At 45.7% G+C, this 27,669-nt stretch overlaps 2 protein-coding genes across 3 annotated transcripts; one reads left to right on the forward strand and one right to left on the reverse strand.

Moving 5' to 3' along the window:
• The first annotated feature begins 1,048 nt into the window (after nt 1-1,048).
• KIF3A (kinesin family member 3A) lies at nt 1,049-22,843 on the forward strand. Of its 2 annotated transcripts, XM_087754003.1 has the most exons (19): nt 1,049-1,127; nt 2,567-2,849; nt 4,173-4,317; nt 4,571-4,655; nt 5,154-5,259; nt 6,043-6,182; nt 7,106-7,303; nt 7,687-7,861; nt 9,177-9,278; nt 10,876-10,947; nt 12,818-12,826; nt 14,692-14,848; nt 15,737-15,917; nt 16,226-16,336; nt 17,127-17,252; nt 18,389-18,442; nt 18,602-18,670; nt 18,881-19,005; nt 19,542-22,843. In XM_087754003.1, the coding sequence occupies exons 1-19, from the start codon at nt 1,122-1,124 to the stop codon at nt 19,588-19,590; spliced, it is 2,193 nt and encodes a 730-aa protein (XP_087610129.1). In that variant the 5' UTR covers nt 1,049-1,121; the 3' UTR covers nt 19,591-22,843. The 2 variants fall into 2 exon arrangements, with proteins under 2 accessions (XP_087610129.1, XP_087610128.1); XM_087754002.1 differs by lacking the exons at nt 10,876-10,947; nt 12,818-12,826.
• Nucleotides 22,844-24,747: 1,904 nt separating this feature from the next.
• Nucleotides 24,748-27,170, reverse strand: IL4 (interleukin 4). Its single transcript, XM_009464393.2, has 4 exons — nt 27,036-27,170; nt 26,727-26,774; nt 25,103-25,234; nt 24,748-24,880 (listed from the first exon to the last, which is right to left on the reverse strand). The coding sequence occupies exons 1-4, from the start codon at nt 27,168-27,170 to the stop codon at nt 24,788-24,790; spliced, it is 408 nt and encodes a 135-aa protein (XP_009462668.2). The 3' UTR covers nt 24,748-24,787.
• Nucleotides 27,171-27,669: the final 499 nt, after the last annotated feature.

Genomic DNA, 27,669 nt, shown 5'->3' on the forward strand with positions numbered 1-27,669 from the left:
CCAGCCCTTTGGCTTATATATTTTTGGTGCTAAATTACTCTGTTAGTCTACAAATCTTTGCATACAGTACAGCTCTGAGTAATACTGTGACGGTGTATAAATAGCAAAGCGACTGTGTTTGCTGAACACCTTGTCCTCGAGCTTCCCGCCTCACCTGGGACGCTCAGCTGGGGGTGAGGGAACGGCCCCGTCCTGTCATTACCGGCGTGTTCCCGGCCCTGTGATACACGGTGAGTTTGGTGGGTGAGATCAGAAACCCTTCTGGAAGCCCCTGATCAATCCTGGCCACATTCCTGCTCCTGCCTACAGCCCTCTGGCAAAAATACAGTGTAACTGACTTACAGCCCTCCGTTTGCTTCTGTGCTTGATGCTTACTGCTGCTTATTCCTGGCCTTGCTCTGGGGTCCCAGGCCTTGGTGTCCAGAGTAAAGGCAGTGTGGGCAGGAGTGGGACTGGAACAACGCCCTGCAACCTGCCAACTGAAGGATTTGGGTGGGCAGAAATACCTGGGGCGGGGGGGGAGTGAGACACCGAGCAGGGATCAGGAAAAGAAGGAGATGGATATTCTGGCTGTGTGGAGAACAGGCTGCGGCTGCAGCCCTGTCAGCTCTGGAGCCCTGCCAGAGCCCCGGTGCCCTGTCAGACCCACGGAGCCCTGTCAGAGCCACTGGAGCCCTGCCAGAAGCCCTCAGAGCCTCATCAGGCCCAGAGCCCTGTCAGAACCCCCCGAGCCTTGTGTCAGCCCCGGAGCCCCCCGGGGCCCAGTCGCGGAGTCCCGGGACCACCGGGCCAGGCCGCCCGCGCCCGCCCCGGGCGGCACCATGGAGCCGCAGTGACACCGGCGGCGGCCCGCCCCGCGCCGTTCCCATGGCGACGCCCCGCCCGCCCCCGCCGCTCCGCCCCCGTCATTGGCCGAGGCCTAGCACCTATGGCCGCGAGGGGCAGGCCGGGCCCCTCCTTTCCCCGCCAGCCATTGGGTGCGCGGCCTCCGCAGAGCGCGGGGATTGGCTGCGGGCCGGGGCGGTGCGGGGCGGGCGCAGGCGCCGTGCTGTTATTGTTCCGTTGTGCCGCCCGGCGGGTGCCTCGCGCCCGGCGCCGCTCCCTGCCCGCGCGCCGCCGCCATGCCGGTGAGCCCCGCCGCCATCCCGGGTCCGCGGCCGCCGCGGGGACGCGGCGCGGCGCGACCGGCCCTGGTGCCGCCCGGTTCCCGCATTCCTCGGCCCGTCGCTGACAGGAGCCGCGGCGCCCGGCGGGGGGAGGGGGGGCGGGGGTCGGAGGCCCTGCGGCCTCTGCTCCCGTCTCGGCGTGGGAGCCGCATGCGCCGTGGGATGGGAAATCGCGGGCGGCGTGTGCCGTCCTGTCAGGCGGAGCGGGGCCGGTGGGGTGAGGGGCTGCGGGTGGGGCGAGTCCCCGGGCAGAGGCAGCGGCGGCCCTTTGGCAGCAAGGGGTCTCGCCTCTGCTCCCGGGCCTCCCCGCGATGCTGCCCAGGCAAACGGCCCTGCCTGGGGAAGTGCCAGGTAGGAGGAACCTGGGGCTCTGCTCGGGGCTGAGGTCTGGCTGGGCTCCCCACTTTGCTCTGGGAGGCTGTGGATGACAGTGCAAGGAGAGGTAGCATGTGGCTCATCGTGACTCACTGATTCTGTAGCTGATTTCAGAAACTCTCTTGCACCTACGGTGGTAGAATAAGACTGTAGGATCCCTTCTCCACCAACATGAGACTAATCAGCTCTCTGCTTTCACCAGAGCAACAGAAGCTGTTTCTGGCCTCTGCTGAGGCCTGAGAGGAATCTGGGCAGATGGCAGCTGGTGGGAGAGGCACTTGGAAACAGGGTTTGTTTCTTGTTGACATCCAAGACAGCTGCTTTAGAAGTAGTTAAATGCTCAGCTACAGCGCCTATCACCAAGGGTACTGTCTTAGACTTTACTAGATCAAATGAGGTTTAGATTTATTTAATCAGGAGAAGCATATGACATCAGATGAATCAGTGGTGCTTCAAAATTTGTATTTGTAACTACTTCGTGAAAGAAAATGTTTGTGAAGTTTTATAATACAGCATATGAATTTTCTAAATGATTAAAATTCAGCAAGTATGCTGAAGCTTGTAATTTAAATTAATTCCCTTCAGTTAGTGCTCACTGGTATCTGCTTATGTCATCTGTAAGGTTTGAGACTTGCATGCTCCAGGGAGGGAGCATGGTCAGTGTTAATGTAAAAGAATGGCATGACTGCACATCCTTCCAGCAAACTGCTTGCAGATTGTTTGCAAGCATGAAGTTGTTTCTTGAAGAAATTCATAGATGATATTGAATGTGAAAGTCTCAAGTTTTACCAATTAATCAGTTTCCACATTAGCAAACAGAAGAAGATGCATTGACTGAATAAGCGTACGTTATTCTCTCAGCTTTAGTTATAAACCAGTTCTGGTTTTAAGTCCCCAAGTTTGTGATCCTATGGAGATGTATGCATCTACTTGAGTTGATTCAATAGCGTTTGTGCTTAAACACACAGGTATGTTAACAGTAGTGTTACAGCTTCTGTATTTTTTTTCTTTATTAATAATTATAGATCAACAAGCCTGAGAAGCCGGACAAGCCGGAGAGCTGTGATAATGTCAAGGTTGTTGTTCGATGCCGGCCTCTTAATGAACGAGAGAAAGCTACAGGCTACAAAATGGCAGTCAACGTAGATGAAATGAGAGGAACGATAACTGTTCATAAAACAGACTCATCCAACGAGCCTCCCAAGACATTTACGTTTGACACAGTGTTTGGACCAGAGAGTAAGCAGTTGGATGTCTATAATTTAACTGCAAGACCTATTATTGACTCTGTCCTAGAAGGATACAATGGTAAGTCCCTTGTTGTTTTAGGTCAAGGAACCCATCTCCTATTCTTTGCGTTGTTAGGGTTCCTGCTGATCTTATTTAAGAGAGTTTCACCTTCTGAGGGCTATAGCCCTGTATTGTTTCTGTTGCGGCCTCTAACTTAAAGTAGCCTGAAGGTACTTGCTGTTCCTACTATGGTCGTTAACAGTGGGAGATCAGTGATGAATGAGACTCAGCTGAGGTCAGTTATAGCTGTATGTTTATATTCTGTATCTTCTGATTGCAAAAGATATACACTTTATCTCATTATCAGAATTCTCAGCGGCTCTTCACTATACAATTTCAGTAACCAGGCAGCTGCCACGGTCCTGCAGTAACTAGGTATGCATACCAGACTTGTGCCTATAACTGCTGAATTTTCTCCTCTAAACTTGCTGTTTTAAACTAAGATGACTAGTTAAACACATCTGCCCTACTCCACAGATAGTCTGTTGCTTCCTACAGCTGGGAAGAGTATGACCGTGATTTGTGTGTGTGTCTGTTATGCCTGTAAATGTATTATGTAAAGGAAAGCAGATCCTAGTAAGGAAGCAAATTACTGCTTTCCATAACAGTATGCTATAAACAACAACAGATTACAAAGTTCTTAAAGGTTTGTAAAATGCCTAATAAGCGCTTGTAATAACACACCCAGGTTTCAGCTGATTAAAATTTGGCTTTTCTGAACTGTAACATCAGTGGCTTGACAATCAAAACTTGAGTTTTCAGCAGTGCTAGGCTAAACTTAAGAACCGGTATATTTCTAGAGAACCAGAGTCTGGAATCTCAGTAAAGTTTCTGGATGTCTTCTTGTGCAGGCTGATTACCTAATCCAAATTGTAGCTGCTTTTGCAGGTTCAGAACTGGGCTTGTGCTTTGGCCTGTGTTGTAGAAGCCTCACACTGTTTCTGCTGTGGTGTAGAGCACTAGCAATATTTGGTTTTGCAGTTGACATATAATGATCTTCCTCTAATTGACCATGTTATTAATTGGGCTTGCTTTAATTAGTTGTGTGTGAGACCGAAGTGTACTAGCACTCCATACTTTAATCACTCTGCACAGTTAAAACAAGCTGACTTATTCTTAGATATCTTGCAGGCTGGATAAAAAGCAGTGGCTCAGTGCTTCTTGCTGTGGTTGTCCAGCATTTCTGTTGCTCCTAGCCTTGTACGGTATCTACTGGAGTGGGTGGAAAATTTCAGTGCCATAAAAATAGAGGTGTTTAGTGCCATCAGGCTAAGAAGGGATGAAGTAAAATTGCAGTTAGCAACTTCTTAGAGTTTGTTCATGTATCTTCTTATCCTTCAGGTACTATTTTTGCATATGGGCAGACTGGAACAGGCAAAACTTTCACCATGGAAGGGGTCCGAGCAGTTCCTGAGCTTAGAGGCATCATTCCCAATTCCTTTGCCCATATATTTGGTCACATTGCCAAGGCAGAGGGGGATACAAGGTAAACAGCTTTTCTTCACTGCTTCTGTCTTTTGTGTGTCCGTCTGTGGTAGGAGCCTGATCTTCATAGTGACAACTGAAATGGTATCTCTGGTCCTAGCTGAGAGACTCCTACTTAGGCAGTTCTTGATGGGGTAGCACGATTGTATTGGTATCTCACTGCATTTTCTTTGTGCTCTGTGATTGTGTTTGTTGGACTTCAACAAATGTCTCACATGTCTCACTAAGAAAACTACCCAACTGTTTGTCTTCAGGTTTTTAGTTCGTGTGTCTTACCTGGAAATTTACAATGAAGAAGTGCGGGACCTGCTAGGAAAAGACCAGACACAGAGATTAGAGGTGAGCCTGCTGTTCTAAATGTGATGTTTGTTTTGAATCAGTGAGCAATATTATATTTTAAAGACCAGAGAGGCACTTGAAGGGAAGTGGGAGGTTGGGCTCCTCAGCACATGTACTATTTTCTTTAAAATACAGTAGCTGGATATCACTTCCGACTTCTCTAATCTTTTTCTACTTGGTCAGTTGCATAGTGAGAAACTGGCTCTTCCATCTGAGTCAGTTTTGTGGCTGCAGTTCTACCCCAAAGGCCCATCATCAGTCTTCCTAGGAATTGGAGACTGAGATTTGCAGTCTAGTGACTACTTCCACTTGGGGAAACCAGCGGAATATTGTCCTGCAGGAGTCTTTGTTCCTTACCTGCTCTGGTTCTGAGTGTTGGAGTGTTTTATGTGCAAACCAGAACCTGGAGGAGTAAATCACTGTACTATTACAGTACCATTGAAACTTGCTATTCTGGAATCTCCTAAGGATGCTCAGTCTAAGCTGTTTCTCTCTTAGGTTAAAGAGAGACCTGATGTGGGAGTTTATATCAAAGACCTTTCAGCCTATGTTGTAAACAATGCAGATGATATGGACAGAATCATGACTCTGGGCCACAAGAACCGTACGTAGCCTTGCTGTGGGCGAGTTTATAGCTCAGACAGAACGAAGGTCTGGTTATGAGACCACAGTAGGAGATCCTAGTCCTAATGCTGGAAAGATTGTTCAGCTGAGCAGAGCAAAAAGGGTGTCTCCTCCCAAACCCCTTTTGTGCAGGGGCAGGTGAAGAAGGCTGTGCCTCCCACATTGGCCAGTGCCAGTGGGGGAAACGGCGAAGGGGAGGATGCAATGAGGGCAGTCAGCGTTGTCAGAACTACTAGCGTATGTCTTGATTCTTTTTGCTCTTCAGTTCTGATCAGGATGAACTACAGCTAGCCCTGTGCTGTGAGTGGGAGGTGGTTTATATTTTCTGGAAGACTTCTTAGTTAAGCTCAGATCCTTTTATGATCTGAAGTTCTGACTACTGTTGCTCTTGGCATGGATTTCTGTCTTCTTATTTGTCAAAGTACAGCTGTTCTTGGGGATCAGCTGTGAATGCCTTAGGCTACTGATCTTTGTAGCCTTAAAGAAACAGATGAGAACTACTGCTGCTCTTGGGATGGGAGTCTGAGGTTGCCTTAGAGCTACAGCAGGCTGTAATGCTTGCGCTACTCCATATTGGAGATGTGCTGCAACTTCAGTGCCCAAGAATACAGTTTGCTGTCAAGTCTGAGCATCCCTCTTCCATCTTCTGAAAAACAGGGTTGGGTAAAGAGGCAGGGATAAGTCTCTTTTCAGAGCAGGAAGAGTGTTACAGGAGCATGTGATTCCTTCTGAAGACGACATTGCTTTTTCTCTCTATTAAAAGGTTCTGTTGGTGCCACAAATATGAATGAGCACAGCTCTCGTTCACACGCCATCTTCACTATCACTATCGAGTGCAGTGAGAAGGGGGTTGATGGAAACATGCACGTGCGCATGGGCAAACTGCATCTCGTCGATCTTGCTGTAAGTAGGACCAGCCGGGTCTGCCGTAACACATGGTGGGCACCGCTGCTCATGTATGCAGTGTTGAAGGCACAGCAAAGGGCATGTCCCCTGTTTCACAGCTAAAGCCCAGACTTCTGTTTAACATTTGACTTCTGTGAAGTATTCATTTGGGGCCTTAAATCAGAGATGTACCAGGAAGAGCCTTTAGTGTAGCTAGAGCCTGTCCCAGTAAAAGGGCTCTCTTGCTCCTATAAATTAATCATTAAATGGATAAACTACATTGGAAAGAGCTCTCTGGACAACAGAACTGGGTCTTTGCAAGAGTTGGTTTTTTTTTTTTTGAGGGTTATGACCGTGCAGTGCATCACTAGCAGGTTTCCTCCCCCTGTAACTCACTTTGAACCAATGTAATTGTGCTGGTAAAATGTGTCTTTAGCCCAAACTTTAGTGGTGTATCTTTCCTTGGAGAAGATGAAGGAAAGGGGAGACTAACGGCATTTAGTGTTGGCATGTTAACTTTATTTACGTGATGTATGTTCAGGTTGCTCTGTGAAACTTTAAAATAATTGCAGTGTTGCTTTTCTCCCTTGATAAGATGATAGGAAAGGCTGGAGATGGTGCTTAGCAGCTCCAGCTGAGGCATTTTGTAACTGCTGACTTGCTTCTCATGAAATTTTTGTTCATAGGGACAAAAATCTCTATTTTTCCTAGCTGTATTACTTTGAGTAATCCAGATTTTGCTGGCATTGAAAGCTTCAGTTAGGATCTGTTTGACTTGTCTCTTTAGCAATGTCTGAGGTACTTAGCCAGATTCCCTAGTAACAGATGAGGTGGTTAGTGACATGGCTGCTAGCAAGACTTCAGGTGTAGTTGGTCCTATTTGGAGCAAGGAGGTGTATTAGAGGATCTGTTGTAACTCCTGCTTCCTGTTTCATTTCCAGGGTTCTGAAAGGCAGGCGAAAACTGGAGCCACGGGGCAGCGACTGAAGGAAGCTACTAAGATCAACCTCTCTCTTTCCACACTGGGGAATGTTATCTCTGCGCTGGTGGATGGCAAGAGCACCCATGTGCCCTACCGTAACTCCAAACTTACCCGGCTCCTTCAGGATTCTCTGGGGGGCAACTCCAAAACCATGATGGTAAGCTGAGACGTGCCCTTTCCAGTGCCAGCAATCAAGCTGCATTTTTACGAAGATAGCAAGGGACTTTGCCACGAGAACAGCCTGGCATTTACCTCTTTCAGAGCTGTTTCAGGGCTTAGAGGACATCTTATGTGCATCTTTTTCTATCTTTTCTTTTTGCCTCTGTACAGATGAGGTTCTAAACATAGTGCAAATGTATACATGTGCATGAGATCAAACAGAAGCTGTGCTTGGGTGGTCAAAAGCAGCTTTGGTGTAGAAGCACCAGGAAAGCTTGGGAAAGAGTAGCGGTGCGAGATTGGCAGAGCTGGGGATGGGTCCCTGTGAAATTACTTGTTCTGGGCTCTGACATTTAGTAACTTGGTCTTCGTGTGTCACAGTGTGCAAACATTGGTCCAGCAGACTACAACTACGATGAGACTATCAGCACTCTCAGGTATGCAAACCGAGCCAAGAACATAAAGAACAAGGCCAGGATTAATGAAGATCCTAAGGATGCTTTGCTCCGCCAGTTTCAAAAAGAAATTGAAGAGCTTAAGAAAAAACTGGAAGAAGGTGAGATTCCCCTTCCTCTTAGTGCTTCTGTCTGTTCACACTCAAACAGAATGAGCGTTGGTATATTCTTTGCTATTTGAAGATGTGTCACACGAGTTTAGTAGCTGGTCAGTGTCCTGGTTTTGTTTGCCCTGCTGGGTTCCAGGAGAGGTGTCCCAAGGGCAGCAGGGCGCTGGCGGCCGCCAAGCTTTGCCCACTAGGTGGCACTTGGCACTAGGATAAGCGATGGCTTCTGGGCTGTGCTAGCTGTGCCCAGGCGCAGGAGGGCTCTGGGCACGGCTGGACACGGTGTAGGGAATTAAAATGTACCATAACAAAAGGTCGAATGTTTTCCCTGTGTGAGGAGGAGGGATGCATTTTTCGGGAGAAAAATGAACCAAATTTGTGGAACTAGAACTGGGGCTGACTTTCAAACAATGCATAGAGAAACAAGAAGCTGCTTTAAGCCCTGTAACTTCATGGCCTTGTGACACTATTAGTCCATCAACATTGAAGGACCCTGCCAGAGGGATGCTTACTAAACAGTGACCTTGGCACAACATCTCTCTCCAGAGAGATGCTAACAGCACAGAACAGCTGTAGCAGTAACTCCAACATGGCTTGCTGTTTGGAGTCTGCCCCGTTCTGGAGAAGCAGGAAATGGTCAGTAATGCTTATTTCAAGGGTCGGGAGCTGGGTGGAGCTGTTTCATCCCTGCTGGACTGAGGGTGGCTTCTTAAATTTTAGACTCTAAGCTACAGAACAAACAGCCTTATGTTTGCTAACACTACTGGGAGGCCAGGATGTTAAATGTTGCATTCTATTCAGTTTGGTTTCCATATTCAGCCTGAAACATCTGAGCATTGTGTCTGCAATGGCAACAATGATAAACACCTGTGAAACTGGCCATTTTCTCAATTAACAGCCATCCAGCTTAATGTATACAGGTGTCTGATTAAGTGGCAAGTCTGTGTGAACTTTGTTCATATGACTGTTTTCTCCCCCATCTGAGATGGAAGAGAAGGTATGGGGAGATCCTGCTAGGAAAACTTTGTAGCTTAATGCTTCAGCAGTGCAAGGATGCTTTATTTCTCTGAAAAGCACCCACTTGAGCTTTTACATATACACACTGACTTCACAGCATTGAATTGCTTACCTTGGTTTTCCTTAAGTTTCCTGAGCCATGGCAAGCTGTCTGCTCAACAGTTAATGACTTCTGTAGGTGCTCATAAGCTGATGTCAGACACTGCTGGGTTTGGACAAATGCTGCTGTCACAGTAACAAGCTGATACGAGGTCAAGGAAAGCGCATCAAAAAGCACACTCTTCTGTTCTAGGGGAAGAGATATCTGGTTCTGAGACCAGTGATTCTGAAGAGGAGGATGAAGATGACGATGGGGAGATTGGAGAGGATGGGGAGAAGCGGAAGAAACGGCGGGGTAAGGCAGTAGAGACTCTTGTCAGTGCCATCAGTCTCCTCTTAACCAGCAGCTGGTGTTAAAACTGTAGCCAGAGCCAGGCGGGGAAAAGTGGACTTGTAGAGCTGCCCTACTGCCGCTGCAATTATCATGCCTCTCCTAGAAACGAAGCTATTTGGTGCCGTCTCTGTAGATGGACAGCTCTGAACCTGTGTAGTATCTGCTTCCACTTGGGTAGTTGTGCTTGTGGTAACATCCTCTTTTGTGGTGGCTCCCTGGTTGCCGCAAGGTGGCTGTGTATGGCTTGTGACTGGTGTTGTGGAACTTCCCCTGCTCACAGAGGTGGGAGGAAGAAGACACCAAAGATCAATGGTAGACAGATGCAGGTTTTTTATAACCATGGGAATGGTTGGAGGGGAATTTTGGCTGTGGTATTAGGCAAAGGATTCATCTGTCTTATGGATGTTCAGTAACTGACTCTTCTGGTGTCCTATTTTATGTCGATAGAGGAAAAACTTGACCTTTGGGTGTCTTTGTGCAACCTGAAATGCTGCATGGGAGCTGCACATCCCTTGTTTGGGAGCACTCTGGAAATCCCATGGTGAAGTTTCCTTTGTCCTACACCAGCATTAAGCTACCGTGTAACATCTAAACCCCAAGGGATGTTGCTGAACCTAGAACTGCAGGTCACTGTGTACTATGGGATGCTGTGGCTTCCAGGGAGCTTGCTATGCCCCTAGAACCTCTCTGTTTTCTTCATGGGGAGTAGAGGAGTCAAGCCCAGTGTTACACCTCAACTTCCAGCTTTTCTAGTAAACTAATTTTGACACTGAAACTGCCTTCCTGTCCTGAAGCACTCACATCTGTTTAAAAAATTTCTGTTAAAGCACTCTCTTAATTTTGCTATCTGTCCATGTAGGGTTGTAAATGACCTTTGTCATGCCTTTGGTGATAGTTGTAACAACTTCCTTTTTTACCTCTTGGTAATTTCTTGAAGCAAAAAGATTGACCACTGTCTCCATCAAGAACAAAGTCCTGCCCAAATCTCCTCCCAAGAGGAGACCACCTTCAAAATACTGCTTGAAAGGAGTAGAGGGCAAATAACTGTCTTGCTCAACTTCCAAACAAGCTACTCCAGTTAAGTTCCCTAAGTAAGGGTGCTGCTCAGCAGGAGCACGCACAGTAACTGTCCCTGTGTAAGCTGATTCTGCTTTCCAGAGGAAAAGTGCATATTGCGATGTATATAAGACTGGAAAGGACTCCCTGGTCACTGAATCCTCTGCTACTGCAGATATCCACAGCCTTTTCCACTATGATCTGGTTTTCTGTGCTGTTGTTGCTTGAAATGGAAGCTGCCTTGGCATGTTGTACTAAGCTGTAGTCTGGTTAAGATGGGTTTTACTGAAGTGTCTTTCTGAGCATGCTATTTTGTGCTGGGAGATGGTGGCTTTGCAAGCTGAGTTTGGGAGGGATCCTAGCAAATGCTTCCTAGTGGGAACTTGTGCCTTTTTGAAGTAGGTTGCTGGCCCTTCTGGGTTTCTTTCCTTTAGAACTAACTTCCCATCTGCATGTTTCTTCCTCTCTGGGTTTTTCTGTGGGACGCATTTCTGTTTTCCAGGCAGTAGCAGCAGCAGTAGTTCAGACTCCACATGCTCTGTCATAGAGAAACCTCTGGATAAGTCCTTCACTAGTGAGTGGGAGCTCTTAAGTCCTTTAAGCTTTGGCCTTTCCATAATCTGCACACTCCATTTTGCAATGCTGCACTCTTCCCCGCTATGTCCGTTGGAAAGATAAACCTGAACTTTTAACTCTGCTAAAGCATGCTTTTCCTTTGCTGCTTCCATGCTTGAAACAGTTGTTCGATGTGCACATTGTTAGCCAGGTATGTGAGAGAATAGGGAGCAATTCAGTATGCTGCTTGAGCAAGATTTAAAGACAATTGAGAAATAATAGGTTAAAAAAACCAGTTTGCAACTCCTGTGTTAAATGCTTCCCCTAAAATATCAGAAAGAGCCTGAGCTAACTCTTTATGGGAGTTGCTACAATATGAGTTCATAAAAAGGACAGCTAGACAGGTAAAATGGCTTGTGCTATGTTATATTGGACTCTGCCTTCTCAAAATTAGTTTTGGAGAAAATGAATGGCACAGTCAATCAAACAACATGAGGTTTATACTTGCAAAGAAAACGTGGTAATGCTTGGTTGATTGTCTTTATTTTGGCAGATACTTAAAAAAAAAAAAATCCTCGGTGGTTGGGGTTTAACTGCCCCATGACGTTAAGTTCTTGATCACTGTGGGACTTAGTTCAGAGGAACAAGGGATCTAGATTTTGGTCTAGCAGTGAGGAAAGTCTGGTCTGCTTCTGGTCAGAGAGGGCTCTGTGTCTTTAAAAACCCTACAGTCGATTAGTGATGACTGAAGAAATAAAGCGCAGCTCAGGACTTAGCTTGTGGGGACTTCACCCACTGTTGTGGTTGTCCTGTATAGATGCAGTCCGCCTCTCCCTGTGTGGAGAGCAGTTCAATCACATTTATACTAGTTACGTTAGTGGAAAGCATCAGCTCAGAGAAAGTGTGGTAGCAGATTAAGAAGGATCACAACCGAAGGGAGACCTTTTGTGGGTCATGTGATGGTAGGCTTGGAACCTGCTTGCCTCAAACTTGCTCTTTCAAAGCTTGCTCAAAACCCGAGTATTGTATTTGGATGAGGACAGTTAATAGCAAACTGCTGATGTGGCAGTGGGTGGATGAGTCCATCTCCTGCGAGTTTGGAGACAGCTCTTGCGGAAGTTGCACTGAGCTTTTGGTGATCAGGACAAGTGTGATTATATGTGGTTTGAGATATTAACTGTCCTCAAGTGTGACCCTTTTGCATGTGGTGTCTTTCATTATCCCTTTCCTGTCCTGCCTTTTTTGCTGTACTTGCTCGAATGACCAAAACTGGCTATATACCTCTATGGAAGCATCAGTTACTGCAAATTAACCTACTAATACCCTGTGTAATTAAATGGAGAAATCTTGTGCTGAGACTCCCTATGCGCAACTGTCATGTATCTCGCAAAGAATTGGCTTGGAAATTTGGTTAAAACTTAGAATGAGTCTTCTGTATGCTAATATTTTACAGGTAATATAACAGAATTGGCTATCTTGGGGGGGAGCATTAAGTTTCTTGAAGAAATCGACACTCTAATTGTTTCTTAGGGCATGATCTTTGCGGCAGGCTCATAATGTTACATTTAGATTCTGCATTGCATTGAATGGGCAGAAGAATGCAAGAGTGAGCTGAAGATTATCCTGGATATGCAAAGCACTCTGAAGTACAGAAACTTTCTCTGCTTTAGCATAAAATCATGATGCATTAATGTTTGCTCTAATGGAGATTTTTAGTGATGATTATCCTGTGTTTTCTACTCTGGAAACATGCATATAAAATTATGCTTGTTCTGATGCTGATGATCTTACTCCAAAATGATCAAAACAATAATATATTTTCTTTCCTCCTCTTTTTTATGCATATGCTGCCTCTATGTGATTTGCTTTCTACTTCCTCTTAATGCAAGATCAAGCAGGTTGGTGTAATTGATTTCCACCTCCTTATAATACAATTACAGAGCTTGTGAAAGGGTCTTACAACTTGGTTTAGTTCACCTTTTTCTCCTAAACTGAGAATATATAGGAATGTGTACTAACAGTAAGAAGCCTTTATCTGGATTATCTGTTTATATGATGATCTCTGTATAGCACACTCAAAGCTTCTTATTGAGACTAATTAGTGAGAGACTTTTTTACCACAGATCCAGAAATAAGTGCTTATTATCTGATTCCTAAGTTTAGCAGATGCAAACAACATCTTAGTTTCCTGTAGTGCTGAAGTCCTTACCTTGCCACAAAACTAATTATATTCTTTTGTGTGCATGAACAAACGTGCATACAGATATGTATGTATGTGCATGCGTGTTTACAAATACACTGCATTTTGTCTGCTAGAGGTCATATATATATATAAATAAAGCTGAATGCTGTGAAGGCTGGAGGGAAGGGAAGCCTTTTATTGAACAACAACTTTCTTCTGCATGTTCTGCTGCACCAGGGGAGGTTTAGGTTGGATATTAGGAAAAACTTCTTCACTGAAAGGGTGGTCAAGCATTGGAACAGGCTGCCCAGGGCAGTGGTTGAGTCTCCATCCATGGAGGTATTTAAAGGACGGATAGATGTGGTGCTCGAGGACATGGTATAGTGATGGACTTGGCAGTGATAGGTTAATGGTTGGACTTGATGATCTCAAGGGTCTTTTCCAACCTTAACAATGCTATGATTCTATGATTCTGACCATGTGCATTATGTCACTGTGAAAAACAGTCCCTTGACAGTCAGTGGCTTCTGTTAGCTTCTAGGCATGTGGATTCCAGGGGGTGGGGTTTTTTCACGTCTGGAGAAGAGCAAAACAAGATAATGAAGGATTTGCTTGTAGTAAATAAAGGGAGGTTTAGGACTTGTGGAAGACTTGTGGATTTGAGGAAATGCACATAGGCTGGGCTCTCTCACTCCAAATAACCCCCGAGGATCTCTGTGTTCACCTGCCTTAGGCACCCTTGGGATACAAGTAAAAGTTGACTCAAGACTTGTGGAGTGACTTCCCAGAGCAGCAGCCTCACACTTTGTTTCAAAATCACAGGTGTTTGGGACCAACCCTTCAGGCCAATAGGTTCAATGAGTTGCTCTAGCCACTTCCTTTGTAACCCTCTGTGAAATGTATCTGGTTTGCTGTAGTAGTAGTAATGTTGTAAAGACACAGTTGATAAGTCAGAGCAAGCCTCAGTACTTTCAAATCTGTGGGTAGTCACTGTTACATAGATCGAATACCATCAAAAAGTTTCTTTAATTGCCTGTTTTTTATAGGGCTGTAATGAATTTCTCTAGTCTCTGTGTTTTCATAGTAGGGTGTTCTTAAAATATCTATGTGCTCACTTTGCAGTGGGTAAGCCTGTAAGGAAGACAATGAACGAGGGGTGTGGTGGGGATGCTAATCTGAAATTTAAGGATGTAACTCTTGGCAGCTTAGCTCCTGTAGCTGTAGGTCAAGGCAGTGTTTTCCTTCATTTGGCCTAATCTACATAGTTAGGACATCTGAGTTTCCAGCTCAGCCTTCTCTTTAGGCAGTGTTCCTTCTCCAAGTGTTCTTTGTATGTTTTCTATTTTCGGGGCATTACGTTAGTGTTAGTTATATAGCATTCCCTCTCTGTAGGAACTGGTGACAACTAGTCAATGTTAAAATGGGATTTGAGAGTGAGTTGTGCCCAGCTTGGAGCTGACATCTAATTAAACTAATTTTTGTTAAATGCAAGTATTGAATCAGAACTTGGAAAAAATGCTGTGATACAGAGACTGTCTTGTTTTTCTGTAAACGAATTTGTTTTCCCTATATCTTCCAAAGGCAAAAAGAAAGTTTCCCCTGATAAGATGGTAGAGATGCAAGCAAAGATTGAAGAGGAAAGAAAAGCTCTTGAAACTAAGCTTGATATGGAAGAAGAAGAAAGAAATAAAGCCAAAGCTGAACTGGAGAAGAGAGAAAAAGACTTGCTTAAAGCTCAGTGAGTACCCTGCTCTGAGCAGTTTGTGTGGTCATGTGGGTTTCTGCTTCCTTAATCTACAACTCAGTTATGGATATCTAGAGATGCGTGGTGAGGTGCCTGCCAAACTTTGTATAAACTGAACATCAGCTCTTGCTATTATCAAAGTGAAAGAGGAGCTTACTCTGCTTTCGGAGTTTAGAGCAGATGGAAAAGACAAACTTTATCCTTTTGCCACTTCTTTCTTCTCTTAACTTTATCTAGCTGTGCAAGATAGCCTAGAAACATAAACGAATCCTCCAAGCCCTGGAGACCTGTGAAGAGCAGCAGTAGTGCTGCACTGCTTGGTCAGTGGGCAATAGCTGTGTAGCAAGCCAGGTTTCCAGCAGCACTCTGTCACGAGCATGTCATTTTGGGTGTAGGGGTTCTCCACTCTGGAGCTGAAAAGCTGCTGAGATCGTGCTGGCCCATGCAAATAGGACAGTCCTACTGTCAGAGGCTGCTCCAACGGCAGCCAGCATTCCTGGTTTGCATCTCAGCTGCCCTGATCTCTGTTCATTCGCTTCCATTTCTGCAGCTGCCTCTGGGCACTGCTGTGCTGGCAGGGCCATGGGGGAGGGGGTGCCTTGGGTAGCCTGGTACTGTCACTGCTGCCTCACAGCCCCTCAGAGGACTTGCAGCAGGAGAGACTTCCCTGCTGACCTGGGTTTGCTTGTGAGAAAGCGATGGGAGCTGGAGCTCAAGGAACTCCCTGCAGTCACTTGCACTGCCTCACCCCCACTTAAACTCTTGGCAGCAAGACAAGTTTTTCCAGCCCTGCAAATGCTGTCTGGGCTGTAAAACTGAGCTGGATCTGCTGCCTTGCGAACACTGTAGGATAGGAAGTTTTTCACTTACCTGTCTCTCTAGACAAGAGCACCAGTCCCTATTGGAGAAACTGTCTGCATTGGAGAAAAAGGTGATTGTGGGAGGAGTGGACTTGCTGGCAAAAGCAGAGGAGCAGGAGAAGCTTCTAGAAGAATCAAATATGGAACTGGAAGAACGAAGGAAGAGAGCGGAACAGCTTCGCAAGGAGCTTGAGGAGAAGGAGGTGGGGTTATATGCTGTAGCTGTCTGAAAACAGCAATGGCAGGACACACCATGTTGTGTGCCTTGGCATTGCTCATGCGGATGAAATGTGGCTCTACTCTGAAAGCACAGCAGAAGCTAACCACTTTGGAGGCCACGTGTTGGGAGTGCGATCACTGTGGGTCTGAGCCAGCCTGGCTAAGCCAGGTCTCTGTGCCCTTGGCAAATGCTTTGTTTTGTTCAAGTAGTTTCTCCTCTTGTTCATACTATTGCAGATAGTTTCTTTGACTATGTTAATGTGTGGATGTCTGTGCTAAATGTTGCACGCAGCAAGAACGCTTGGACATTGAGGAGAAGTACACCAGCCTCCAGGAAGAAGCACAGGGGAAAACCAAAAAGCTGAAGAAAGTTTGGACCATGCTTATGGCTGCAAAATCGGAGGTTAGTGTCTGAAGTCCTCAGCCTGTGATCCCATGAGGGACTATAGCTGGGAAGGGCAAGCCGTCAGCTTTGTAACACTGGAAGAAGTGCCGTATGTTTAGAAATGTCTTTCTGTGCTGTCCATTTGGCTCATGTAATTCGAAAAGATCTAATTAAGTTTGGTGTCGGAGCTTCACGGGGGCATGTTGTAGAGCTTTTCCCCAAGCCAGGCTGAGAGGGGGTACGTGTGAGACCCTGAGATATTGAGAACTTCAAGGAAAAACACTGGTTATTTCTGAAACAAAATAAAAGTTGTTTGCTGGCAGCCCAGTCTCCTGCTTTGCAGCAGCCCAAATACTGCTCTGCTCTTAGCTGTCTGTCCTTTCTGCCTGGTGCCCTCATCATCTCTTCTTCAGTCCCACTGGGTCAATGTGTCCTTTGGCTGGTATCTAGAGTTCCTGCTTCATGAAAAGTGCATTTTGTCTTTGGGATCAGAGATGTTCCTTGAAATCTTGCTAGGGATATAACTTGTCTGCACACTCTTCATCTGCTCTTAGCTAGTGCAGAGCTTGGGTTGGCAGAAGGCCAGTTTCGTTTTTATGAAACTGAGAACTTAATGCTATTTTCAGCTATCTCTGAGCTGGAACGTTTCAAAAGGTTTATTCTTCAGAGATAAATATTCTAGTACTTATAACCAGAGTTTCCTTTTGTTTCCCAAAAACCTCGTAGAGGTTGAAGACTGTTCTTTTCTAGGCTGTTACCATGTCTTAAGCTAGCTCTGATGCCTCTCAAATGCCTGGTTTGTCTTCAGATGGCAGATCTGCAACAAGAGCATCAGAGAGAGATTGAAGGATTGCTAGAGAATATTCGGCAGCTAAGCAGGGAACTTCGTCTTCAGATGCTTATCATAGACAACTTCATTCCTCAGGACTACCAGGTAAAGACAAAGAACCTAAGCCCATGATGTAGGATTGTGCTGTGCACACTGAGCCTTCTAGCTTTTCTTCTGTCTGACAAATGGAATGAGTTGGCTGCTTTTCTCTTCATGAGGTATTGCCAGTGAACTGATTAACACTTGTCTGCTAAGTTGTAGCACGGGTGAGTTGGTGTGTATTGCTGTGTGAGCCTTTGTTTGCTGTGGCTCAGCTGAGGAGGTGCAACTTGGTTGCATTCGTGTGTTTGTGCCATTATCTGGGTTGTTAGAACCAGGTGATGTTGAAGTAGGAAAAGGTGCTTTTGTCAAGTGACTCTGGTGGACTTCTGCCAGAAGTTTAGTTGGAAGAAGGTCAGAGTGGGTGGGTGCATTTGGCTCCAGAACCAGCGCAATGATGTGAATAACATGCAGAATGGCTTTGTTGTATTTCTAAGGGGTTTTGATAACTTTGGCTACAATTCCATGGTTATGGAATCTCTTCTAGGGAAGCAGTGTATAATGTGGTGGGGATTGTAAGCAGAGGGATATGCTAATCTCAGTTCTCTTGCAGCCTGTTTTCCTAATGGTTTAAAAAAGATAAAATCATATTCACCATGTATTTAAGTGGTGTATTCACTGTGTGCTCGTGCTCTGAGTCTGTTCCAGACCTCCTTTTTCCACTGTTCTTAAAGTTGTGCTTGCTAATGTCCAGTATTAATACAAAATAGTAAGACTGAACTTGGAACTCTTCACTTCTTGTTTTCTTCCTGACCCCAATGTTCAGAAAATTAATTTTAAGCCTAAATATGATGCACACTGTTTATAGAAAATATAAAAGCTACTTCCCTTAATCTTTCATTTTTTCCATATTACAATGTGTGTTTATTGCCATCCTGATGACATTGGCATAATGGGAAACCCACGCTTTAGTGGGAACTCAATGCATACAATTTAGGAGTGGTATTTTTCTCTTCTGCGGTCTTCTGAGTATAAATAGGGGTTTTTGAACATGGTATGGCTGTCCTGATGAAAACAACTTGGAATGGTCAAGATTGTTCTAAGCAGCTTGTCCAGGCCTTTAGGGATGTATGGTCTGGAAAATGCATCTGGAGTGTGGATTGTGCAAGTCTATAGCAATTACTGTTCTAATTTCTTTCTAGGAAATGATTGAAAACTACGTTCACTGGAACGAAGACATTGGAGAATGGCAGCTGGTAAGCTAGCAGACTGGCTCATGTACAAGCTCATGTACAAGCTAACGTTAGCACGAGCTTCTGAGGAGTTGAATTGAGCCCACAAGTAAATTGATAAAGCTGTAGTCAGCTTTACTGTGGACAGTAGATGTTACTAACAGACCTTTTTCTTTCTTTAAGAAATGTGTTGCATATACAGGAAACAATATGAGGAAACAGACGCCTGTCCTGGATAAAAAAGAAAAAGATGTGAGTGACTTTTTATAAGCGTGTATTGAACTGCATAGGTTTAAGTTCTGCCTGTGCCTAGCACTGCATATTTATAGGGAAACTGTCCAATTTCAATTTTCTTTTCTTTTGAAAAGATGAGTCTTTCTAGTGTTACAAAAGCACCATTGATCAGTGCATAAAATGATTCTGATGTTTGTGTTTTGTGGGGGTTGTTTTTTTTGGTTTTAGCCCTTTGAAGTGGACCTTTCCCATGTTTACTTAGCTTACACTGAAGAGAGCTTGAGGCAATCTCTGATGAAGCTGGAGAGGCCGAGGACTTCAAAAGGAAGATCCAGGCCCAAGACGGGTAGAAGGTGAAGAACTTTGGAGTATCTATATGTAATGGGGGATTTACCTAGGGGAAGGCTTAAGTTTGTGCATGCAAACTTACCATAAGTCTTCAAACACTTGCTTAATGAGAAGACAAAATGCTAGAATTTTGCACAGTATAAAGTTTACTGGTGCCACGTGTGGCGGAACCAAGCTGAAATCTCTTTACTACAGTAAAATCTTGCCCAGAAAGACTTGTCTGGGGATTTTTCTGATGCCCTTTTGCTGCATTCCCCTCTTCTGACTTCTTGCTTTATTTTATTGTGTTCTGTGGTTCAGTTTAACATCTGACATGTTGACAGTGCATATACTGTTATTACTGGAAAGTAATGTGCTGTTGGGGGAGACTTCACCATGGGTTTTCTTAGTTATTTTTGTTTGGTTGGTTTTGACAAATACTTGTGGAAGACTAACGTTGTGTGGTTTTGACTTGAAATGTGGCTGGTCCCTGTCTTTCCTAGACAGCATAATGATGTGTGTATGGTGTTATTTTTCCTTTTCCTTTCTGCTCTCCAAACAGAAAACGTTCGGCAAAGCCAGGAGCTGTCATTGACTCTCTGCTGCAGTAGGTGTGACCTGTTCAGAATTGCCGTAAAAGTCAGTGAGTGTATAAGATTTGGCCAGAAAATGGAATTCAAGAGATGGCACAGTTTGACATGGCTATAAAATCCATGCCTTGCTGGATGGAGCTTTATTTTAAAAAAAAAAGTATTTTTCCTTAGTTGCCCGTATATTGTATGTTATATTAACATAATATTAAACTGGTATATATGATGGTTGTGAAATTCCATGTGTTAAACGTGTTGTGCAGGGAAACTATTGTTGGCAATCCTTGTTGAAATGTATAGAAAATAAGGGTTCTAGATGTGTGTTTAAGTGCTAGACATGTTAGCTCAAAACGGTTGAAATCCTAAAATTTAAGGCTGGTAAATCTGATTTATGCCCTGCTTTGCACATAACTGGCAGCTTTCACTATTGTCCTCTGTTGCACTGATCTGTATTTGAATGTGGTTGCTGCAAACCTTTGAATTAAGAGCATCAAACCCTTTTATTTAAATATTCCTCACTGTGGCTGTTAACCTGATTGTATTGTGTATCAAATACACAGTCCTTTTCCCTTCACTTGCTGTCTTGCTGTACAAAGAAAGTAGTTGGGTAGGGGAGACACGAACTACAAAAGTGTGAGACTTCTGGGGAGGGACCATGCTCTGTTTAAGTGCAACAGAAAACAAGCGTGTCTAAGTAGTGCTTTTATTTTTGTCTGTTTGCGTGTGATCTGCTGGCACTGTGGAGAGTGAGGCCTTTGATGCAAAGGCAAAAGAGAGCTTTGTGTGTTTGTTTTTCCCTTCTTTTAAGGCTGTGTTGCAGCATTGCTTTGGCTGCTTTTTATGCTTCTGAGATGGAATTATTTTAAATGTATGTGAATTGTTTTGTAATCTGAACAGCAGAGATTATTTAAGGGGAATGCTATAATACTAGGACTTGGCTTCAGCCTTGGGACTGTGAGCGTTATGGCTCCATTTTCTCATCCCTGGCTACAAGGGCCCTGGACCAGTGCTCTAAACTGAGGGTAAATTTGACTCTCCTATATTAAAACGGGCATGAATTGCCCAATTTTCCCAGAACAGTAACCTCCCCTGAAATAGCTGATGCTGTTTGTTCCTGTGTAGATTGTATCATCTCGGGTTTCTGGCTATGCTCGGAGAGGAAAAAAATTCTGGTCTCTGATAACCATTTATTTGTGGTGGCTGCTCTTTTTCTTTGATATTTATGCTGCTAATAGACACATATCACTTTAATACATAGCTTTTGTGTCACAGAGAACGCATCTCTCTTGGATTGTGCACGCTTTATAACTCATGCTGGAGCACATCAGCTGCAGGCATCTTAATAGTTCCTGTGTCAAGGTGGCGGTAAATAGCTGTAACTTCCATATAATCTTAGTGTTGCCTAGAGATTTAAAAAGCTGTGATTACTAATAGGAGAAATTGAGTCCTTAAGCATGACAGAAAGAACAAGACGGCTCCTTAGGTGCCCTGAGTTCTTGCTAGTAGCCACGTTTGCAATTACCAGAATGTTCTTGTGAAGTACTTAGAGTAGTTAAAAGTTGATATCCCTTTCTTACTGTCGTGATGCTTAACTGGATGTACCTTGTGACTCTAGAACAGGTCTGTGACAGGATCTGTAATAGTTAAAACTGGTCTTCTAAGGGCATATTTTGCTCTGGAGATATATTCAGTGCTATTCTAAATGAGTTGTAAGCTTTTCCCTGTGTTTAAAATGTGTTTTTCAGGATCATGATCTAGGAGAAGAGCATAATGCCCTCTATTTTGGGGCAGGGGGGAGGGAGTGTCACCTAAGTTCATAAAAGAACTGGTTTTGTCACCTAAGTTCATACAAGATACAAATACGAACACTGGCATTTGTTTTCTCTAGCCTAACATTTAAAGACGTAAATACTCAGATTTTTTTTTTGTCTGATCTAAGCTATAGTTGGTTTTGCCCTTGAAAGGCTGACCTTACTTTGAATGTGCTTGGATAGGGTTGGGTTATCTCGTGTTACATACTTCTCACCAAACAGGACACACTGAAAATGGCTTAAATGCTGTTTTGTCTTAGGCCTTATGTCAGCTCTCAGTCCAAGCAGAGAGATGCATAATTTTGGCCTCTACTTGTTCTCAGAACCTGGGATAACTGTTGTATTTCCCTTTGTGTTACGTCTTGTTGTGCTAAGATTTGAGTGATCTGTTTTTAAGGGAGTTTCTCCTGAACCGTGCTTTCAAAAAGACCATTGAAAACTCTTTTATCTGACAGACATCAGTGGCTTAAAGATACTACTGTGAACCATGACACTGCATTTAAAATATTTAAAACTTAACTATAAAGGCATATGCTTTACGATTTAATTAATGTTACAGTCCTGCTGCTGAAAAAATAGTACTCTACATATTTAAGTGAGCCTTGGGGCAGAGAAAACACTTAATAAATAATTGCTTGCACACCTTTGTAATTGGCAGGTTAGAGAAACTGGTTGTATCTCCTGTTACAGGGGCTTGGAGGACAAATTATGTGCTCTTACAAGAGGACTTTTATTTTAAGTGCAACACTATCATGGTCATGATGTTCTGTCAGCTTGGCTTACCTTTTAACTGGTGTGTTTTGTTGCAGTTCTGGGAATTTGTTTTTAAAACCAGGGAGTCTGGCTTGCAGGTTTACCTGTCTGTAGCCCTGGACAATCTGTGAATGTCTAATCTGTCCATAACATGTTTTAATGAGGAAGGGGTTTAGTTTGTGTGGTTTTTTTTAAGAGCTTAATACAGCCATTCTCATCCCAGGTCAGTACGTGCTCTATAGTATTTATCAAAAATCATATTACCATAATATATATATATATAGTGTGTGCTCATCTTTGCGTCTTGCTACGAGAAGATTCCTCTCATTCCAGAACATCAACCTTAACGTTGAGGTTTTTGACGCTTTATGTTGTTTAACGTTGTGTAAAATGAATTATTTCATATTTAACTTGTTCCTGATCCTTTCTTTAAGAGGAGGAGAAAATGGTCCTTAGTGCCTTTCACTGACTTACACTGTCTGCACATGTCCAGCTCTCACCTTTCTCAACAGTTCTGCTTAGCCAGTCCTGTATATAGGAAAAACTGCTAGTCTGTTTGTATAATTTGCCTTCCTATTTATTGGGTTTCTAACTCTGTTTATTTCTGATTATTCTTTGTTTTATGATTAAGCTTTATTCATTACACTGTATATATCAGTATTGTGTCCCTGGAGCATGTTCATACCATGAAATAAAATTCTTGATTCCTAGTTCCACCTCTGTGCATGTTTTTCAAATAACTTGATGCACACAGCACCTTTCCAACTCAGTTGAGTCAGAAGATATGTCAGGAAGGGTAGCTAAAATAGTCTGATATACAGCACTCCTGGAGAAGTTAGAGAAGTGAGTCTGGGGTGCGTGGGGACCCCCATTGCCAAGCCCCAGGACAGTGGGCAACAAGCTCCTGTGGCAGAGGTAGACGAGGCAGAACAGGAGGATGCTTTGCAAGACGCTGGAGAAGATGAATGGGATGAGGCCCTTGTTCAAGCCCGTCCTCTGCCGGGCTGCCCTTGGGGAAGAGGACGGCCCAGCTGAGCCAGAGCACTGCACGAGCAGCTTCTTGTCCGCTGAAATAGTTGGTGCTCCTCATGTTCTGCCTCTTGCATATGTGCACTGCATAGGTGGTGTGGCTGATGGAGAAGGCTGTTCACGCTGTTCTGGTTTTAAGCATCCTTGTGCTACACAGCAAGCCTGTCGCACCCTGTGTGTGTGCAGATAGTGTGAATTTACCTGCAGTAATTGGAAATGTTTCAGCTCTGTTTCCTTTGCTGCATAAACTGTACTGGTCTGCAGTGCATTTCTTCCTCTGGAAGACAGTTCAGCCTGCTCATGCAGCAGGTAAGAGGTTTTTTGTGGTCTGCTAACTTTGCAGCTCCCCTGAGTACTGTGACTCAGTTGATGCACGAACCAAACCCTGCACAGTCCTGGGACTTTCCAAAGCGCTCTCCCACGCTGTGCCAAAGTAAGTTGCAAAACACCTAAATACCTGCAAGACTCCAGTCCCCCGTTGCTAGAGACACTTTAACCACCACGCAGGCCTGCTGCAGGCTGGAGTTGTCATCCCTTCAACAGTGCACTTTTGCTCTCTGTTGCTATTTCTTTCACTGCTGTTGCTGCTGGAGCCTCTTTACTCCTGGGCTACAAAGGGCTATGCCATATATAAATGGCATATACATATAAATACATGGTTATAATATAAATATAGGCTATAAATAGACTATAAAGTGAGGGGAGAACTAAGGTTAGTTAAGGTTAAGGAACTAAGGTTAGTTAACCTTAACCAAGAACTTGGCTATGGACCTGGCATCTCCCTTTGCAGCTCAAGCACACACTTCCGAATTCATGGCTTTTGGAAGCAGGCCCTGTTTGTGGCCTGTCTTCTCCAATCTGGCTTCTCTTGGGCTTTTTTCCTCTGCTTAGATGTGTTTTCCTCGTGTTAGTGCCAGCCTTAACCCTGTAGCAGGACAAATTCTTTGTTTTCATAGCTCTTGCCAGCACCACCCTTGTGCCAGTGGACTCTGGACTCTGCTGTAGCCCTGTGTGTTTTTTGCAACTTATACGGCAAAGTAACAAAAATGACTTCTGATTTCATGGTTTTAAACCCTCTTATTTCTAAAGCCCCGGTTCCATCTAGGAACCTGTCACTGCTCCGCTCTCTGGAGTCAGCGCTGCCCTTCTGTGCCCTGGTTTCCAGCCCAGTCACAAACTTGCCCCTTTCTGACAACGTGGATAGAAAATACCCATCCTCTCTTCCCTGCTCTGCAGTTTCCCCTCTCTTGCCATCCCCCTCGTCCCTGCTGCTTCTGGGCTGGCCTTGGTGCTCTGTCCCAGGCACAGCCTCCTCTTGGGCCCTCGGCATTCCTGCTGGGGTGGTGGCAGAGGGCTGAGCGGGGCTCCCCAGCAGCTCAGGGCTCCTTGGCCCATAGCTGCTGCCGGCCGGGTCCTGCAGCCCAGTGCTCCTCCATGCTCCAGCTGGCACCTTTGGGCTCTTCAGTTTCTGGCCAAGAAACATCTTAGGCAAAGCCAACAAATTTAGTCCAAAAATACATTTATTTAAAGAATTATTATAAATAATCTTTGAAAAATACAGTGTCATTATAGTTTAAAAAGAAAACAACAAACAAAAAAACAAACTGTGTCTTTTCACTTCAACTCTAGCCTTTTACTAGTTGTTGGAGGAGTCTGCGTAAGTCCTGCAGGAAATCATTCAGGGAAGTAGTGTTGCCTGCTGCTACGGGACATGGTGCCTGTAACAGGAAAAAAATGGCTATTAGGATGCTTGCTGAGGGAGGAATCTGCTTCTCCAGTCTGGTCTTGGCTGGTCGGTGGTGTGGGAGAGGACCGGGTGAAAGCGAGAATGGTGACCGAGGGAGAAGCTGGAAGTGCGGCAAGCTTGGAGGCGGAGGGCTGCGCGGCCCTGGCGCGGTCGGTGCCGAGGGCTGTGGGCGGCGGGGGGAGCCTTGCCTTACCTTGTAGGCTGTGCTCTTCCTTTGGACGAAATGGACCAAGTTGAGGTGAATGCCCTTCAGGTACTTGTGGCAGCTCTGGTGCTCCAAAGTGACCGTGGTGGCTTTGCATAAGGTTTCTATATCGTTGTCTTTCTGGAAAAAGATGCACGCGGCTTTTTTTAGAAACCCTTTTGTACAGTCACAGCTTCATTAGCAGCAGATTAAAACAGCGCAAATAATGTGTTTCTGTTCTAAAGGGCAGGGGCAAAGTACAGCTGGAGATGGCAAAGCCTCGCCAAAGCTTCCCAGCCGCGTGCGTGCGCACAGGGGTCCGTTCCCATCTCCGGCGAGGAGGGTGCCGTCAGTCGCTGGTGAGAAGTCATGGCAGAGTTTGGTGCACCAGTGAGCACCCACGCGCTTAGAGCATCGTCCTCCCGGCACGGGTCCAAATGTGGGACCCGTGGGTGGGACCCTGTGTGCGGGGAGCTGCTCCCTGTGGGGTCCCGTGGGAATGAAGCTGGTTCAGGTGGGCAGAGGCTCTATAGGAATAACCAAAGTCCCTGGGAAGAGGTTGCCTCCGTCAGGTGCTTTGAGTAGATAAAGCCCTGTAGCAGCGACACGCGGAAGATGAGGAGCTAATAAGTGAAGTGCTGGCAGTAATAAGAAAGCTATTCAATTGTCTTTCCTGGGAGATATTCCCGATGCCGCCTCCTCGCTGCAGGAGCGCAGGCAGGTCGCTGAGAGCTCTGCCTGCTCGGAGTTCCTCAGCTTTCACCCATATGGCACTGCCGAATAAGCAACCGGCCCGTCCCCGTGAGCGCGGCCAGGTCTGCGGGCGTCGGGTCATGCGGTGTCCCGGGTGTCTTTTCTCAGTCCCAGGGCTGGTCCCTGTACCAGGAGGGGTGTGGGGACCCCCCCGAGGGGGTGCTCAGCCCCAGCCCCTCGCGGGAGGCTGCTGCACCCCTCGGCTGCTGCCTGCCTGTGCACTGCAAGGTGAGGGCATCGGCTTTCTGTGAAAACAGGAACTCTGGTGCCGGGGAGCTTGGCTTAGACAGCAATTTTCGGAGCAGAAATACACTTTATTATCTACTATTAAATCTTCTGCTAACTGAAGAGCCTTCCCCCAGATAAGGGGCTAAAGAGGGATAGTATGTCTAACCAGAGCTCGAGATGCTGCGCGATAGGCGTGTGTGGGTGTCTGTGAGACGGTGACACACCGCTCCAAGGCAAAGGAAGAAGTTCCTCTCTTCCTTTCTGAAAAGCTTGAAAAATCCTGTGTGCTGCTAAAACACATGCTGCCCGTTCTTGCCTGCCCCTCTGGCCTCCCTCTCGCCTCTGGGGTGGCCGGGAGCAGCCGATGCCACTTTGGCTGGAGGTGGAGATGGGTGCGGAAAGGTGAGGGCACCCGTGCTGGGCACCGGGAGCGGTGAGGACCAGCCCGGCAGCCCAGCGTTGCTGCTCGGGGCTTGCGATGGGCTCCTTGCTCCTGTGCAGTGCCGCACCAGGATGGGCAGGACTCCTGGGGCTTCTCGTCTGCCTCCTGGCTGCCCTGTGCTCTCCTCCAGCCCCCAGCAACCTCTCCCAGTACCCATCGTGGCCATATGATTGTTTTCGAACAAGAACGCGTTAGTTTTTTCTCTCCTACCTTATCGCCTGCAAAAATACTTGGCACGTTCGTCTTGTTACAGGAAACCTTTATCAAGACAGAAAGGAGAGGAGCAATCAGGCTAAAGAAACCGCTAACGCGGATCCATCCTGACACATGCACACACAGACACACACCCATCCGTCCATCTGCTCTCGGCCCCCTGGGAGCGCTGTGAACCATGCGCTCTGCCTCAGCACTGCACGCTCAGCACCTTTCTTTAACTCAGCATCGCTCTCGCCAAGCCTGGCAAAACAATCTGTCCCTCCCATCAGCAAGTAAAGTCTGAGCCGCGTGACCGAGCCCTACCTTGCTCTCTAGGAGCTTGTTCAGCAGCATGATGCTCTCCTTCAGAAAGTTGGCGGTCTGCAGCTGAGTGGCCGTGTGGCCCTGGCAGGCTGACAGCGCCAGGAAGGTGAGCAGGACCGAGACCGGGACGCTCATGGCCTGCTTGGACTGAACCTCCTCAGCTCGCAGTTTCTGGATATTTTGGTGATCTATACCTGTGTGTGCTTTTCTGGAAGTCACATCTCAATTTATGGCTGTAAAATTGCTGAACCTGCAGGAAAAACTTATTTTTCCCTTAGCTGCACTTTCCAAAGTTGCTCCTATCCAGTTAGGACAACAGGTCTTTTTTGTAAAAGTCAAGATTTTCTTCTGATCTTGCATTACGTTTCAACGTAGGAAATTTCCACCGTAAGATAACAGTGGTAAGAGTCAGGTCACATACAAAAGAAAAGTATGTAAACTGCCTGGCTTGGGGATTCTTCATTTCTCCGTATTCCAAGACTTTCTCTACACCGTGAGGTGAAAGTGGCCAAACTGGGGAGACCACAGATCTGACCACGCTCAAATAACAGAGCTTTGCTTTTATTTTCTCTAACGATCCTGCGAGCTCTTCCATCTTGCGTTTCATTTGAATATCTCCAAATCATGCAAAGCA

The sequence above is a fragment of the Nipponia nippon genome, unplaced genomic scaffold, assembly GCF_047370975.1.
Source record: "Nipponia nippon isolate SJK-2023a ecotype South Korea unplaced genomic scaffold, ASM4737097v1 scaffold_17, whole genome shotgun sequence".
NCBI classification, from domain to species: Eukaryota; Metazoa; Chordata; class Aves; order Pelecaniformes; family Threskiornithidae; genus Nipponia; species Nipponia nippon.

Bases quoted from the DNA above. Each gene is read 5' to 3' on its own strand.
- IL4 (XM_009464393.2), bottom strand. From the start codon at position 27,170: ATGAGCGTCCCGGTCTCGGTCCTGCTCACCTTCCTGGCGCTGTCAGCC. The intron at 25,235-26,726 runs GTAGGAGAGAAA...ATCTTTTTCCAG, and splicing joins GTATTTTTGCAGGCGATAAG to AAAGACAACGATATAGAAAC. The intron at 24,881-25,102 runs GTAAGGCAAGGC...TTCCTGTTACAG, and splicing joins GGAAGAGCACAGCCTACAAG to GCACCATGTCCCGTAGCAGC.
- KIF3A (XM_087754003.1), top strand. The intron at 7,862-9,176 runs GTGAGATTCCCC...CTTCTGTTCTAG, and splicing joins TAAGAAAAAACTGGAAGAAG to GGGAAGAGATATCTGGTTCT. The intron at 18,443-18,601 runs GTAAGCTAGCAG...TCTTTCTTTAAG, and splicing joins ACATTGGAGAATGGCAGCTG to AAATGTGTTGCATATACAGG.